The sequence below is a fragment of the Halyomorpha halys genome, unplaced genomic scaffold (genome assembly GCF_000696795.3).
Source record: "Halyomorpha halys isolate HHAL.00 unplaced genomic scaffold, Hhal_1.1 Scaffold298.1, whole genome shotgun sequence".
NCBI lineage: Eukaryota > Metazoa > Arthropoda > Insecta > Hemiptera > Pentatomidae > Halyomorpha > Halyomorpha halys.
Genome location: NW_027107540.1, coordinates 330,931 through 347,200, shown reverse-complemented (window position 1 = coordinate 347,200; position 16,270 = coordinate 330,931). Strand labels below are relative to the sequence as shown.

At 33.4% G+C, this 16,270-nt stretch overlaps 1 protein-coding gene across 1 annotated transcript in view; it reads right to left on the bottom strand.

The window, feature by feature from the left end:
- Nucleotides 1-16,270, bottom strand: part of LOC106680897 (uncharacterized) — a gene marked incomplete at its 5' end in the record, with an annotated part of 137,323 nt that overhangs the window by 117,338 nt on the left and 3,715 nt on the right. The window contains 7 exon segments of the mRNA XM_067045897.1: nucleotides 23-118; nucleotides 327-464; nucleotides 6,379-6,453; nucleotides 6,775-6,882; nucleotides 7,765-7,821; nucleotides 8,981-9,091; nucleotides 13,601-13,732. Of these exon segments, the coding sequence (XP_066901998.1) occupies nucleotides 23-118; nucleotides 327-464; nucleotides 6,379-6,453; nucleotides 6,775-6,882; nucleotides 7,765-7,821; nucleotides 8,981-9,091; nucleotides 13,601-13,732 (717 nt within the window).

The following is a 16,270-nucleotide window of genomic DNA, read 5'->3' as shown; positions in this document are numbered from 1 at the left end:
ATTTAGTGAACAGTGTACTTACCTCGATATATGTTGTCTAGGAGTTTGAACTCTGTGTTGTTGTATAGGCCTCTATTTTCTGGGTATATTTCATAACCTCTGTTAAATAAAAAATTTCCTGCAAAAACATAATGAAACAGGTTTAGTGATTTGGAATATAACATAAATATAACTATAATATAATATAATATACAATAGAACAGAGTATAAATAAAAATAATTGCATTGCAATTATGATTAACTCAATTATATAATGCAAATCTTTGGTTCAGTTTCATTTAAGCGTAAATTATAAGTAGTTATTGTAATAAATTATTATCACCAACCTTGGTTTTCCTTCCATTCTCCACTGGAACAGTATTTTCCCTTTTTGCGGTAGTTCTTCTTCTTCTTATGTTTTCTGCGTTTCTTGCTACCGTATTTTTCAAGGAAGGCATCAATCGGGTGTAATGTGGATGATTTTGCTGAAATTATATCATTTTTTTAAATGCATAATAAAACTTATTGTTAACCTATCCTTAAATTTTAGATTCAAAGCTGTAAAAGACATTTTATAGTGACATATAACTAACATTCTTATTTTGAATAACAAACACGACAGAGTTACAGAAAAGAAAGCGATGGCCTCAAACTCTCTTGCATACCAATTTGTATAATCTTATGTGGTACAAATATGAGCATAGTTATATTTGTGATTCCAAGGAATTTATGTTTAAACTTTTTCTTTTTTCAAATAATACAAATAATTGATTATGAGAATGGATTTTCTTAATACTTATTTTAAATTATTCTTCATTATATACGGCCCTTATTTTTAGGTTCAACATTTTGATTAGTCACAAAAAAAAAACCATAAATCCCTTTTCTGGTTTTACTTTTTGCCTTTTGTTAATTTTGCTTTGCCTTTTTACATTGTATTTTTATAAAGCAAGACTCTGATATCGATATTAAATACAGATATAAAATAAACTTAAGCTCTAAGATAAAGTTTACATCAGGTGGAATGATTTGTATAAAATTTCATTTGCCGATACAATAGATTTTTTTTTCAGAAGAAATGTATTATGACCATACTTCATTCAATATTTCAATCAGAGTCTTGCTTTATAAAGATACAATGTAAAAAGGCAAAGAAATTTTATGGAGTAGGTGGACCCCGGAATGCTACCTAACCCACAGGGTTACTTACAGCTACAATAATAGAACAAATAATTATTTGTCAATGCCGAATTCAAACCCAGGGTCCTCGAATTATTAGCACAATGCCTTGCTACAGAACCACCCTACTCCCACAATAATTATATATTATTCACAAGATACCTATAGCTCTATAGTACACCATTGTTTATTTTATTTGGTTAGAAGCAAGTAAATGTGAAAAGCAACAAACTTTTATACATGGAATCTTGCACAAAATGTTCATTTTTTTCTCTTTAAAACTTTTTATTGTTTTAGCTTGTCTAACACCGCAATTAATATTTACCAATAATACAATACAATATGAAAGTTATAAAGCATTAAATAAGAATCGCAGATTTCCTCAAAACTACTCTACTGAAAAATTGATGTGGTTTGCCACTTATAACTGTAACACTAACACAACATTTTTTTTTGTTTATCCCCTTTCTGGCAAGGTCTGGAATACGGAGGGGAAGGGATTATTCTAAAGGTCACCACCCTATTCTAACTAGAGTGGGAATGTCAAGTTATCACTATGCCGGGACGCCACGAAATAAAAACCAACCCGCCTAGACCGGAATCGAAAAACGGTCGAAACCCCCTCTTTTAATATTTCTTCAAGATAAATGAAGATTTACGCCTAAATAAATGCGAGAGGTTTTCTATTAACAGTTAATATATTGATTTCTGAAAAACAAACTTATTATGACAAATTAAAATTCTACCAAAAAAAAAAAGTTCAGATTATGTGGTACAAATGTGAGTTTAGTTATATTTGTGATTCCAAGGAATTTACGTTTAAACTATTTAATTTTTTTTACATATATTTATTACTTCTATATTTATTATTATTTATATGTTTATTGCATTTATATTTTTATTTGTATAGTAATTAATCTTTCTTTCTTATTATTAGTATCTTCTTATAATTATTACTTTTAGCATAATGTATTTATTAATTTTTTGTATGCTTGTATTATAGTGTTATTTCAAATCTTACTGAAATATAACTGTGGACAACCATGTTGAGTTTTATGTATATATATTTGTTCAATATATTTAAAATGTATATCTATTTTTTATACCTTTGATCATACTGGTGTTTCATGTTTGTTAAAAAAAAATCATGTTAAGGTAAGAGAGAATTTTTAATTTTGAAATTAAAATAATGGGTAATATATTAAGAGCGATAAAAAGTTAGAAAAAAGGAAATGAAAATATGTAAGGGAAAAAATAAAATCCTCAATCATTTTAGCATATTATTAAAAAAAAAAAATGATATCGCGACTATTTATTATTTTATGCTGGGACTGTTTATATCAATAAGTTTCAAACAAATTGTTCATGACTAATGTTAAGTATGCTGTGCATGAGGCAACCCTATGCAGTTGGCAAGCACAAAATTTTTAATTAAGTGCTTTTTTCTTTCTTGTATTTTCCCTAGGTCAAATAGTCAAAAATTTAACCTGTCTGCATGAAATACTCTCATAATAATTTTTAGTAATAACTTTCCAAAACTGATATGTCAACTTTTGATGGACCACTCATCATGTATGTTCAAGCCATGCATGCTAATTCAAACGCTATTCCCTACGCAGTTATGCCTGATATAAACTTTAAAAAATGAGGAAATTAATGATAAAACACTCTAGTTTTTTTTTTAATTTTTAATTCTGTGTAATTCAGTTATATGTATTAATATTAATGGAATCTTTTTAACATTCACGATATATTGTATACTCCTACATGGAGCTGAAAGCTGGGTATTAACATATAAGCGGAAAAGTAGGCTGCATATATGTTGCAGAAATGAGTTCTCAGAAGGATAATGGGTAGAACTAGAAGGGATTGCATCGGAAACGAAGGAATTAAAGAACTAGGAAGAAGATCTCAAGGCAAACCAAGAATATTGTACATGGATTACGTCGACGGTTCATGCAAAAAGAAAGGTAAAAACCTTCACCAAGCTTGGAACATGGTGAGTGACCGTGAACAACGGCAGCAACTCTTAAAAAGCACTACGGAGTAGCACTAAGGAAGAACTAGATTGATTGTATAAATTATTGTTTATTCTTTTACAAATTAAATATAAATGCCATATGACAGTGTCAAATGCAGGTTGAAAGTCCCTACTTACCTCTTTTAAATTAGGAAGTCAGTAAGTTATGAGGATGAACGATAATTGCATGGCTGCATAAATTTGCCAATTTTAGCACAGACTATATATGCAATAAAGCAATAAAATGTAATGTATTGCTGATCGTCAACTTAATAGATGTAAGTACCAATTGGGTCATTTAAGTACTAATTTAGGTGATTAAGTTGTTTTATTATTTTTTCAGGGTTGATTTGTGACTTCACCTAATGCTTTTCGAAAGGATAATAAAATTCAAAGAATTTTTCTTTTTTATTTTATTCTCAGAACTTGAAAATCATACATTATTAGCTAACACTAGATTAACTTTAACAAGAATAACTAGAGAATTTAGATACAATTTTTTTTTTATTCTATTTTTTGTACGGTTCGTTTTGAAGGGAGTGAAGTCGTTAAATAAGACATGATAAAGCTTTTTTTACTTCCTAAAAATTCGAGGTGACAAATTTGAAAATATAAATAAACAGCTTTTCAGAATTTCTCCAAAAATTATTATAACGAGATATGTTCATGTCCTCATTTGACTATCGAGAGAACCAAAAATTATTGAATTTACTCTTCCCTTATTTAGAAGAGATAGTTTTTAAAAAAATATTTTTTTTCCTATGCCATAAAAAAAGACTCCTAAGCCATTTTCCTTCTCGCGGCCCAATTTAAGTTTACTTTTGCCTTGAGTTGGTTCGTACCTCATTGAATGTTTTTATGCCAATACACGTTCAAGTATGATCTCCATCAATGTTGCCCATATAGCAAAATAAAAAAAAAAATGTGTATTTTTCATATAAATTGGGAAAACAAATTAGAAAAATATTTTTAAGCAATATGTTATGTAATTTATACTATAGTTTATTTTATTAAATTATTCATTCAATAATAATATTAATTATTATAGGTCGATTTATTTGATAGTTATAGAATTATAATTGAGTTGATGTCAGAGTAGATTGACAGGAACTTTTAATATTCTCTTTCAGAAGAATTCTAGAGCTGTTTGAAAGTCTAGAAATTACTTATTGACTTCAATTACACAATACGAAGGAACTTTCCTTCATTTAAATCCGAAAAGTGAACGTCGAGAGGTGTTTTTTTTTTTTTGTATTAATATTATGATTTTATCATAATAAAATGCTAGATCAGTGCATTTCTGTACTATAACTTAATTGTTAGTAAAAGTAATACATGTTCATATTTGCAGAAATTTATGAGAATGTGTAATATAAATAATATTTCATGAATAGCATTTATCATGAATATGAACGATCTAGTTTGCCAGTGAGCTGCCTCGCTGCATAGTAAGTTTAGATCTAGTAAGTTATTACTCTTCTCAAAGTCTTGCATAACTGTTTTGATGACATAGTAGTCCGAGGGTAGTCAATAATAAATAGTTATAGTAGAGTAAAATTTTAAAATATGAGCTCTAATAGAGTTTAATTACGTAAAATAATTCTGGAGATACTCTTTCTCAAAAAGCTACATTTATCACAAACAGGAATCAACATTTTTCAAATTAATTTTTGGAACTCCTACTCAAGCTAGTCTGTACGTCGTTCGTAATGGTAGCATATTTCATGATATTTACCAAAATAAATTCACGTAATATTGATTATTTGTAATTTGAAAAAAAAAAAAATGTTGCTATTTGAAAAACTTTGAAAAAAATCTCGAGAACTATTCAACGTAAACAGTGTTATTGGGGTTTAGGTTTTAAAGATATGGGATCCGAATAAAAAATAAATTTTTGTAACTTCGTTGCTGTACGGCTTTGAAGTGTGAGGAGCGACATCCTTTATGAAAAGGAAAAAAGATACAATCTTTTCCAAAATAAAGTTCTAAGAATCGCAGAGGATGCCCCTTTTTTTTATTTTATTTATTTTATACGAGATCGGCATGGTGGGCCTTACATGATTGATATAACCGTTGCATTTATTTAACAATTGATAATGGGGGGGGGGTGGGCGTAGTCTCGTACAAAAGACACCCCTAACTATATAAAATGTTATAATCAAATGAAAATAACATAAAATAAATAGATAAAAATAATGCTTCTTAGTAAAAGAGAAAAGTAAAATTAATAACAAAAAATAACAACATTCGAAGACCTAACAAAATAAACTCTTGCCTTCTAATGGTTAAAAGAAACAAGTTAATTTGAAAAAGGGTGTGGATGCCCCTTGATTTGTAAGAAATTGCTAATTGCATCGGGAATTGCAAATGGAGTCAATAGAGGATTACATCAAAGAACAGTTCATAAAGTTCCACTTCCAATTCCAATTATTGACAGTTAAAGGAGCAGTGACCTACAACTTGGGAAACCTAACCTCCACCTGAAGACTGAAGCCCAGGGTGCTGCAGGACAGTCTGTTATAAAGTTTATATTTATCAATTATAGACTTTACTTCAATTTTATTTATTTATTTAATTTTTTCTGTTCGTCCTTTTTTCTTTTCGTCTGTTTTTTTTTTTGTTAGGTCTACGAATGTCCTTATGTTTATATTAATTAAAGAATTATTATTTTTATCTATTTATTTTATCTTATTATTTTTTTTATATACAGCGTTTTATATTGTTAGGGGTGTCCTTTGTACGAGACTATACACCCCTCCCCTCACCCCATTATCAATTTTTAAAGAAAAAATGTAACTGTTATATCAATCATGTAAGGCACACCAGGCTGATCTGGTATTAAATAAATAAACTAAACAAAAAATAACATTGCCACAATGTTTATCCTTCCCAACTATGATACACAGAGTCATCAATTTTAGCTGGCAACTATACATAGTGTTCATTAAAGTTACCAAAACTCAAGTTGAAATACCTTGATTTCATTTGTCTTTAAATATATCTTTGTTTAGCAACAACAAATAAGCGTGTATTATTGGATCAAGTTTTTTATCCAACCTTCCTTGGAATAAGACTGAAATACTACAAATATATATTTGTGGGAAAATAAATGTTTTTTTTTTTTACTTTCAATGAAATGCAGATCAATCTAAGATAAGAGTAAGTTCTCTAAGATAATATTAGATGCGCAAATGACTTACGAAGGAAAAATAATTGTTCATTACAATCTGCGGCCAGAGGTTTATGTGGACAGAATTTCTTTAAGAGTCGGTACACTGTGAAAAACAAAAAAGAAAATAATTAGTGACTTCGAATACAGTGTTAGATTAATAAATGTGTTATAAGAAATTGTGGAACAGTTATTATTATTTTACAAATCGATCTTCTTAAAGACTGGTAGGCTTTGCGAAGCCTAGTGAATTATATACTGGTTTTTAGGAACAGTTGCGAGGCATTAACATGAATCGGAGTACAGGGTATTATAATACAGTCGCCCCCTACACTCCTTTTTTGTGTTTCAATTTAGTATATAGTATTAATATTAAGTATAAATTCTATTACTAAACAGCTATTGGAATAAAAGAATTTATACTTACGTTTTCTTCTCTTTGTGCAGTTGCGCATCCATGGTGAAAGCGTCCGGGTAGGTAGTTTTTCCCTATGGAGTCCTCTTGATTTTCCAAAGAGACTAAACTTCTCCTTATCTGAAATCAAGTTATCTTTGTCATATTTTTTTTACCTATATTTGACTAAAAATTTGAAAAAGAGATTTTCCTGAATTGAAAGGATTGATTAAGTTACATACATAGTCCAGGTTTGACCTCTCCTCAGCAATATTTGTCGAAAGGTTAGAGGTCCTACTAAGATATTGACTGAACTGAACTTGCTTCTCGAGGCTCAGGTGAGGGTTTTATGTATGTTTTTATTTAGGAGGAAATGTATGTACCGTACTGTATGCGATATAGATAGTCGTGCATTTAAAAAGACGAATGGGAAAAATGCAAAAGAATAAAAACATCAATTATTCAATTTGAGTTCTTCTATTTTTTGAACAACTATACGTTCAGCAGTTTATATGTATTCAGGTTACACATGTAATATACAGATTTGTACATACCCAATGTAATATAATGAGGTGTGGATAGTAGACCGTAGATAAATAAGTGGAGAAGATAGTCAGGGGGTGCGGCCAGAAAAAAAAATAAATAAATAAATAAAATAACACAAATAAACAAAAAATTATTTATCCGTGCCGACGTTTCGACCTGATTTCCAGTTCTTCATCAGGGCTATAAAACAAAAAGAGATAACAACAATCATTAAGAGAAACACAAAAAATTATTTCTAATATTTTTATATTTCTCTGAAAGGTGGTTGTTATCTCTTTTTGTTTTTTAGTGCTGATTGAGACCTGAAAATCAGGTCGAAATGTCGGCACGGATAAATATTTTTTTTATTTATTCGTTATATTATAATGCTTTTAAGGAAACGAATCTCAGTTAAGATGCATTTAAATTAAGATGTAACGTATCATTAAAATTTACGATACTAATTAAAAGCTATTTTAATGACGTCATTGTACTCACGGCGTTTTTCTGACACTTTCATAAACAGAGGCAGTGTAGTTTCATCTTCTTTTATATCTGTGAAACATAAATAATTATTAGTGAAATAGTATAGGTGACATGGGATATAGTATAATGACTAGTATGTTTTTCAACTAATTTTCCTAAATTCAGATTTATTTTTCATTGTCAGCTAAAATGCAATCCTCTATACTTCATCATGGGTATAACTATCGATACTGCACCGTTTAATTTAAATCTAAAATACCTAATCCTAACACCATCATCAAGTGTGGTAAAGGAAAAACAATTTCCGTAAAACTCTGCAATGACTTGTTGAGATGGCCGTTTTTTGAGAAAGTACACGTTTTTACGCATTTATTTACTGGTTCATAATTACTTGTTTTAACAAGAGAGCTCAAGTGTTTTATAGGGATTAAAAACAATTGAGGGAAATATTGTCGAGCTCATTTGAAATAAAAATGGACCAGCATCCGTTTGTGAACTAAGTTATTCGAATATTATCCATTAGCGAAAGATAGGAGATAAGGTTTTATTTTAATGTAGGTGATCGTTTTAATATTTTAAGAGCTCAGTGCTCTATAATATGATATTATTATTTAATTAACTAACCCCCATGGGGCCTATTATACTTAGCTTTAGGTGGATACTGAATGAATAAATTTTTGTGCGTATGAACTGAAATTATAAAGTTTGTTTAATCCAACGATGATTTAACTTATCGTTAATAGAATAGATTATCGATAAAACTATAAGGAATTTTTTAAAAATCATAGATTTGTAAATTGTATTAAGAAAAAAAAGCTGTATGTATTTATATTCGTTTTCGATGAGGTTTAGTGTAGGTTTTATTAACTAATGATTGTTACGTTTTATGACTCCTTGCTTATAAGAGGTTCGGAAAATCGAAAAAAAAAACAGTATAGAACAAAATCGTTTCTGAACTCAATTTACCATAAACATAATCGTTTTAGGTGATTAAAGTCTCGAGAACGCGTTAGGTATAAAAAGTACTTAATATAAAATATTATGTTTAATTAGCTTCTACTAATTCTAAAAAAAAAAAAATTATTAAGTACCACACCGTATGACGTTTTATTATTTATTTTTTATTATTTCCTAAAACATTTACATCAATGACCGGAGACGTAAAGAATTGTGCAACAAAAAAAAAAAATTTTCACACACATATTTATTAAGTAAACAGTGTACTTACCTTTACGTTCGTTGACTTTGTTATGTTTTCTTTTAACAGGACAATGTTTTACAATTCCAGGTTCTTTCTTTGTAGTTCCATTTTTGTTTGATCCGGCTAATAAAAAATCTCCTACAAAAATAATGAATAATGGAACAGATTAGTGACTTAGAATATAATACATTGAATAATTTATGTTTAACAATAATATTTCATAAATATCATTAATGGTTTCACAAATATATTTTACTAATCCAGATTAATCATGTTCCATTTAAAAGTATATATAGAAGTTACGGACTGTCAACTGACAGGTCCATATCAGCTGATCGAGAACAGATGACCGATTGTATATATATATATATATATAGACGGACAGACTCCGCAAACAGATCAGTCTTTGAGAGCACTTCAAGCGTTTCATTTCGCACTCCTTTCTCTCCTATTATTTTTAGTTTCACTTGAGTAAAAGATAACTTATATATAAATATATATAAGTTAAAAACAGAGCATAGGTATTATGAGTCTTAATACCTAAACTCCCCGTGTAAACAAGCCAGAATGTATTTATAGAGGATTATACAGGAGAATAAATCAGTATCTTAGTCGACCTTATGTGTGTCATTTAGTGTCCCTATTTTCCTTTTTTTTTAAGTTGTAGTTCTGACTCTTCATAACTGGTGCCGAAACCCGGGAAGCTCAGACCGTGTAATACGAAGGCAGTAACAGAATTGTTTTTTTTCTCTCGCTCTCTTTTTTGGTTATTCTCGTTTTAGCTTAGGCTGAAATTTTATGGAGAATATTCTGAGAGCAGCGGTTCTGACAGTACCCGAAAATACTCAGGCAGCGACAATGGTGGAATCACAAGAGCAGGGACTTCCGCCACTACCAACAACGACCTTGGCACATGCGACCACCCTGGAATGGATCAAGGTTCGTACTGGGACAGCGAAGGAATTGAGGAGTGCTGTTTTAGACTTATAGAGGTTGGTGAGGTAAATTATTTTATTAAAGGAGGAAATCACCTGATAGCACGGATAGCGGCGAAAGAAGGGGAAAACCTGCTGAGCAGGGCAGATGCGAGTTCTTTAAGGGCGGCAGTGATTTCCCGAATAAAAAGAAACATACTGAATCATATCCAGGCCGATCAGGAAAGGCCATGGAACCTGGTGAAAGAGAGATTGAAAAAGGCGTTTGGTGGAGGCAGATGGACACCTGAAGAGGACATTTTCCCAATGTTCCGGGAAGAGAAGAAGTCGAGATAAAGCAACGGGCAGTTCGCTGGAGTCCTCCTCGCCCGTTTCAAACAAATTACGGATAAGATGAGGGAGACGAGGAGCATAGCGGAGGTGCAAGATATCATGGGATTGCTGTCCACCATCTTAAAAGTGCAGTTGGCCAGGGAGACAGGGAAACGCTTGCCCAGAGAGCGCAGTTTTGTGGATTGTGCCCAAGAAATGATGGACGCCAGCGCAAGGGAGGAAGAATCTAGGACGGGAGTTGAAGAGACCGGCTGGACAAGGGTCGCGTATAGTCGACCGAAAGCTGCACCAAGCTCATGGAGCAGGAGAGAGTTCCGAGAGATCGGAAGGGGAAGAAGTGGGACCGGAGAAAAGCGACCGAACCAGGGTGGCAAGCCGAAAGGTAGCGGAAGGAGAGAGGACCGGAGATGCCATGGTTGTGGCAGGACTGGACAGCTGGTGGCGCAGTGCCCTCGTACAAAATGCTATGAGTGCGGAAATGAAGGACATATGGCGAGGCATTGTCCGTATATATTCAGGTGGAGAAATATGAACCAGGGCGAACCAATGGAGGTGAACGCTCAGAGAATGGGGAGAAGAAAAATCCTAAGGAGAGCGTACGAGTCGGAAACAGAGTCGGCCGAAACGTCCGAAACATCGGAAACGGAGTTGGAAGGAGTTGAGAAAAGGTTCGAAAAGGTGAGAAGAGGAGAAAGGCGGGCGGAGGATGAAGGAAGGAAAGAAGAAGAAATCTGAGGTGCGTACCAGTGGAGAGGCGGCCGCGTGTTGGTGAGCTGCAGCGTCGAAGGAAAGCGTGGCGGTCTGCCTATCATCTGCATGGGAGGAGTGAGATGCTTTATCGACACCGGGAGTTCAAACACCATCGTGTGCAGAGGAGCGTTAGACAGGCTGAGAGGAGGAGAGGAGACACCCCAGGTGAAGGTATGTAATTGTAGATTAGTCACCCTGGGTGGGCCCTGTAGCGTCGAAAGGGAGGCAAGTATGGGGTTGAGTCGGTGGGGGTTAACCGGTTCAATTACGGTACATGTGTTCAAAGAAATGCCTCGGGAATATAAGGCAATTATAGGATGTGATCTGTTGGGTACAGCGGGCGCGAGAGTTAAAAATACGGCAGGACGGTGGGATATCAAAATAGGAGGTTACACATTTCCGTATCAAGAACTGGGAAAGGATGGTAACGTACGGGTGGGGGCAATTAGTAAGGAAGGAAATTGGAGGGAGGGCATCATGCAGGAGTTTGAGGATATCTTCTTTAAAGAAGGGGAGGTGTTATCAGCGACGGGGGAGACGGTGCATGAAATAGAGTTGAAGCGGGAGGAGGTAACCTATGTAAAGGAACGTTGATATCCACAGGCACTACGTGAGCATATACGGGAGGAGATTGAGAACTTAATGGAACAAGGCATTATTGTTAATAGCACTTCGCCCTATAATAGCCCGTTATGGGCCGTAAAAAAGAAAGCAGTCGCGGGGGAGCAAAAGGAGAAGTACCAAGTAGTCATCGACTACCGAAAATTGAACGAGAATACGGTGGATGAGCGGTACCCTATTACCCGGTTGGATGATATACTGGATAGGTTGGGTGGATCGACGATATTTAGCTCTCTAGATCTCAAGGCTGGGTATCATCAAATAAGGATGCATCCAAGAGACCAACCGAAAACAGCATTCACGTTCGAACGGGGCCACTACGAGTTTACGCGAATGCCGTTTGGACTGAGGAACGCCCCATCACTTTTCAGAGACTTATGGACGAATTTCTTAGGCGTATAGATGAGTCCATGTGCCAAGTGTACATGGATGATTTACTAGTTTTTAGTAAGTCAGCACATTTGGAGACCGTATTCAACAGAATTCACCAATTCGGACTCAAATTGTCTCGGGAAAAATCGTCCAGGAGTAGATCGATTTTCTGGGGCACTTCATCTCGAAGGATGGGGTTAAACCCGATGCGTACAAAGTGGAGGCTCTACAAAGAATGGCAGTCCCCAGGGATGTAAAAGGGGTCAGGCGGTTGTTGGGGGCCCTTAATTATTACCGACGTTTTGTGCCGGAGATGGCGGAGCATTTGGTCCCTCTTAACAATCTCCTGAAAAAGGGTAGCCGTATAGTGATAACGCCGGCCATGGAGAGTAACATCAAACGGTGCGTGGAAAGGTTGCAGCGAAAACCGGTACAGGCGTTCCCATACTTCAGCAAACAGTTCACATTCACGCCGGATGCCAGCGAATACGCGTTGGGGGTGGTGCTTTCGCAAGATAGCGAGAAGGGAGAACGCCCAATGGCATACGGGAGCAGAAAATTGACGGACGCGGAATCGCGTTATAGTGCCTTAGAGCGCGAATTATTAGGGATTGTGTGGGGGGTGGAGCACTTTCGACCATACGTGTTTGGGAAGCGGTATAAAGCGAGAGGGCGAATAGAGAGGGAGAAACGTCGGCGAGTGGAACGACAGAATTTAAACCTTCGGGATGTGATGGGAGACATTCGAATTGGGTCGGTCGTGTACCGCCGTTTAGGGTCCAAGAGGAGCAAGGAATCTCAGCTCTGTGAGGAGCCATTCTGGGTGATAACCATTAGGGAACATAACGTGATAAGCATTGAGAGTATACAAGAACCGAGAAAGAGGCGGACGATTCACGTAGAACAATTAAGGTTCCCAGCTATAACAACTCCGGAGACACTTGGGGTGCCTCCTCCCTAAGCTCAGGTATACAGATTTGCGTTTTTTTTTTTTTGTAGTTGTTTTGTAGTATCGGAGTGTAAATAAGAAAAAGTGTGAGTGGAAGACAAATGTAAATAGTCTTAATATGTACATACAAAATTGTGTAAATAGCAAAATGTTAGATTAAGTTTGTCAAAGTGTGTGTATCTAGTTTTTTTATTTTATTTTGTAACATATAGAACGGTCTTTTATTTTTACTTTTTGTTGTAGTTTAGTATGTATTGTTTGTAAACTGGCAGGGGGGAGTTATAAACAGAGCATAGGTATTATGAGTCTTAATACCTAAACTCCCCATTTAAACAAGCCAGAATGTATATATAGAGGATCATACAGGAGAATAAATCAGTATCTTAGTCGAGCTTATGTGTGTCATTTAGTGTTTTTCCTCTCTATTTTCCTTTTTTTTTTTAAGTTGTAGTTCTGACTCTTCATAACTTATATATATATATATATATATATAATCTTAATACAATTATCAACTTTTATAAAACACAGGATTTAGTTTAATATGCTCGGTGTACTCATGGAAACGTGAGTCAATTAGTGAACAAAAATCATTTAATAGAAAATGATATGGTTAATTATTTTTATTATTTTGATCGAGTTCATTGTGATATAATTTAATAATCATTGTAATGAAATATTTTTACTCACCTTGAATTTCCGTTTCATTTGTCGATGGTGTGGACGAATAATTCTCTTGATTCGTTTTCTCGCTTTTGTTAACTGGTCCGTACATCTCTAAATAGGAATTTATAGGATGAATATGCTCTTTTCTTGCTGAAACTATATCATTCGTTTAATGAAATGGTAATTTAAGTTATCTTTAATCTTAACTTTTAGGATTAAAAATTATAAAATCCATTTTCTAATGAAATATAGAGACATAAACGATTTGGATGATCGAATACGTTGATTAGGTTTCAGAGTTAAGGAATTATTTTTGGATTTTTCAAAAATAATCTAATATAAATAATAATTTTCTGTGGCAAATTTTCCCAAGAAACAATGCCGTGAACATAAATAAATGCTTACATAAAGCAGTTCTATTTCTAAAATCATCAGATGGCGTATTTATAAATTTAAAATTTCATCGGAAGATTGAGGTTGATTTAAGGAATTCCAGATATGAAGAACAAGATATGATCTGTCAATAGTAGCAGTTTTATTTGATAGAGTTCAAATATTGATTGGTAGGGTCTGGTGTTCAAGGTGTAGGTAGAGGTACACAAGGAACCGAGGTAACGTAAGGAGTTTGTGATATGAGAAAGTTTATTATTTTTCAGGGATTGAAATAGGAAAGAACCATGGAAATATTGGGATCGAAAAGTAAGATAATTTAAGGCCTTTGTAATTTAGTATAATATAATATAAATATGCGTATACTTGGGAATCCCAAAAATAAATAATGTACTCCTATAGAAGAAGCTTAGTTTTAAATGAAAATAGACAAACAGAAGATAAAGAAAATTGAAACTTTGTTTATTTGAAAAAAAAAAAGTTTTTCAATGTTAGCAATAAAAATAAGCAATGTTAGCAATAAAAATAAATAAATACAAATTTCATGAATGAATTAAGGGGGAAAATGGAAACATCCGATTCTAACTGAAAAACCGAGACTACCCGATCTTTGCCGATTACATTACGGCTTCATTATAATTTTGTTAAAATATTTTAGTCTTGACAGGAATTAAATTCATATTTGTTATTTCCATCTCCGGAAATAATAAAATAAAAAATTTCAAAACAACGATTCTCCTATACTTTTCAAAATTAAAAAAAAAATGCGAAAACGTTAACGAGAGCAATCTGCAAAAAAAATTGGGGACATATGCACCCGACATTTTATTTTCTTCTCTACTTGTAGAATTAAATTTTATGTTCATATTTTAGAATTTATGATAAAATCCTCGAGGGAAGATCCATGCAGAGTATAACAATGGCCTTAGAAGGACTTGATTTGAAGGAAACGAAGATGGGGAAAAATATCCCTTGACACAGAGAGCCGAGCAATGGAGTATAGTACCGTAATATACATATGTACGATTATCTGAATTTTGACTATATAGGATTTGATGACGAACTTTGACGGTCATTTATTTAATTAAAAAAATAAATAATAATATAAAGCAGTCCATGAAGCTTTTCTTTTCCTTCAAGTTCATCAGTGAGTCCTCCATAAACTAGACAACCATGATCAAAATTGGAGATAATAGGAAAGAACACAAGTAGTTAAGGATTTTTTAAAGGCAAAGACTGCTAGAATTTATGGAAAATTAATAACTGTTTGAGTATATCAGATAGAAATTAAATAATCTCTTTGGATGCATGCAGAAGCTTTATGAGTCAATTATGTTGAGTTTTATCCTCTTAACGCTATTTGTATACTACCTATTTGGCCCTCGAAAGACATAGAGGAATTAGAAAATATACAAGGGAGTTACTACAAGCAAATACTGATACCCTACACTTTATGGTAAGACTAGAAGTGGCACCCATTCCTCTGGGACATCACGTTTTAAAGGAAACTTTGTCCTGATTCGTAAAAATACATAACATGAGTTGTTATCTACTGCAGCTAGACAGTAACAACCGGTTGAGCTTGCAATACAACTGAATAACCCAGATTAGAAAACTGTGGAGAGCTTCAGAATGTGTGACCAGATACTATTCAATGATCCGGTAAGTGTCAAAATTAGAATAAGGGAGATCTCGGATAGGTATAGGGAATTTGTGAAGGGTAAAGACCTATTTCTACTGCGAGAATCGACCTACGCCATTGATAATTCGGTCATATGGGACCTGATTTCTATCGAAAATTCGAAATGAAAATTTTGAACTATTGAAAAATTACAAAATTATTTAACATTAGAATATGTTCCATACATAGGTAAGTAAAATAAATAAAATCATGAATATTTCTATATGTTTACTCTGGAAACAAATTTAGGACATTTTAAAATCATACTAATTTAAATTATTACTAATATTCGTTTTTTTTTAACAAACATTTTTTGTTCATTTTTTTTGTCATATCTTTGAAAATTTATATTTAAAAATAAGGACAGTCGGCCAGCTGTTGTACTCGATTAGCTGACAGTCCGTAACTTGGATTGCAGTAGTGCCCTCGGTCAGTTTTCATAATTGTTTTCTGTTGCCGAACATGTCTGAGATATATATAAATAGATCACCTGATCGAATGAATATAAAGAGATGTACTAAACACTATAAAACCAGTATTTTAAAGATATCCAAGCATTAGATCTTATTCCTTCTTTTCTTTTTTAACATTTTTCTTTCACTGATACATAAGTTATATATATA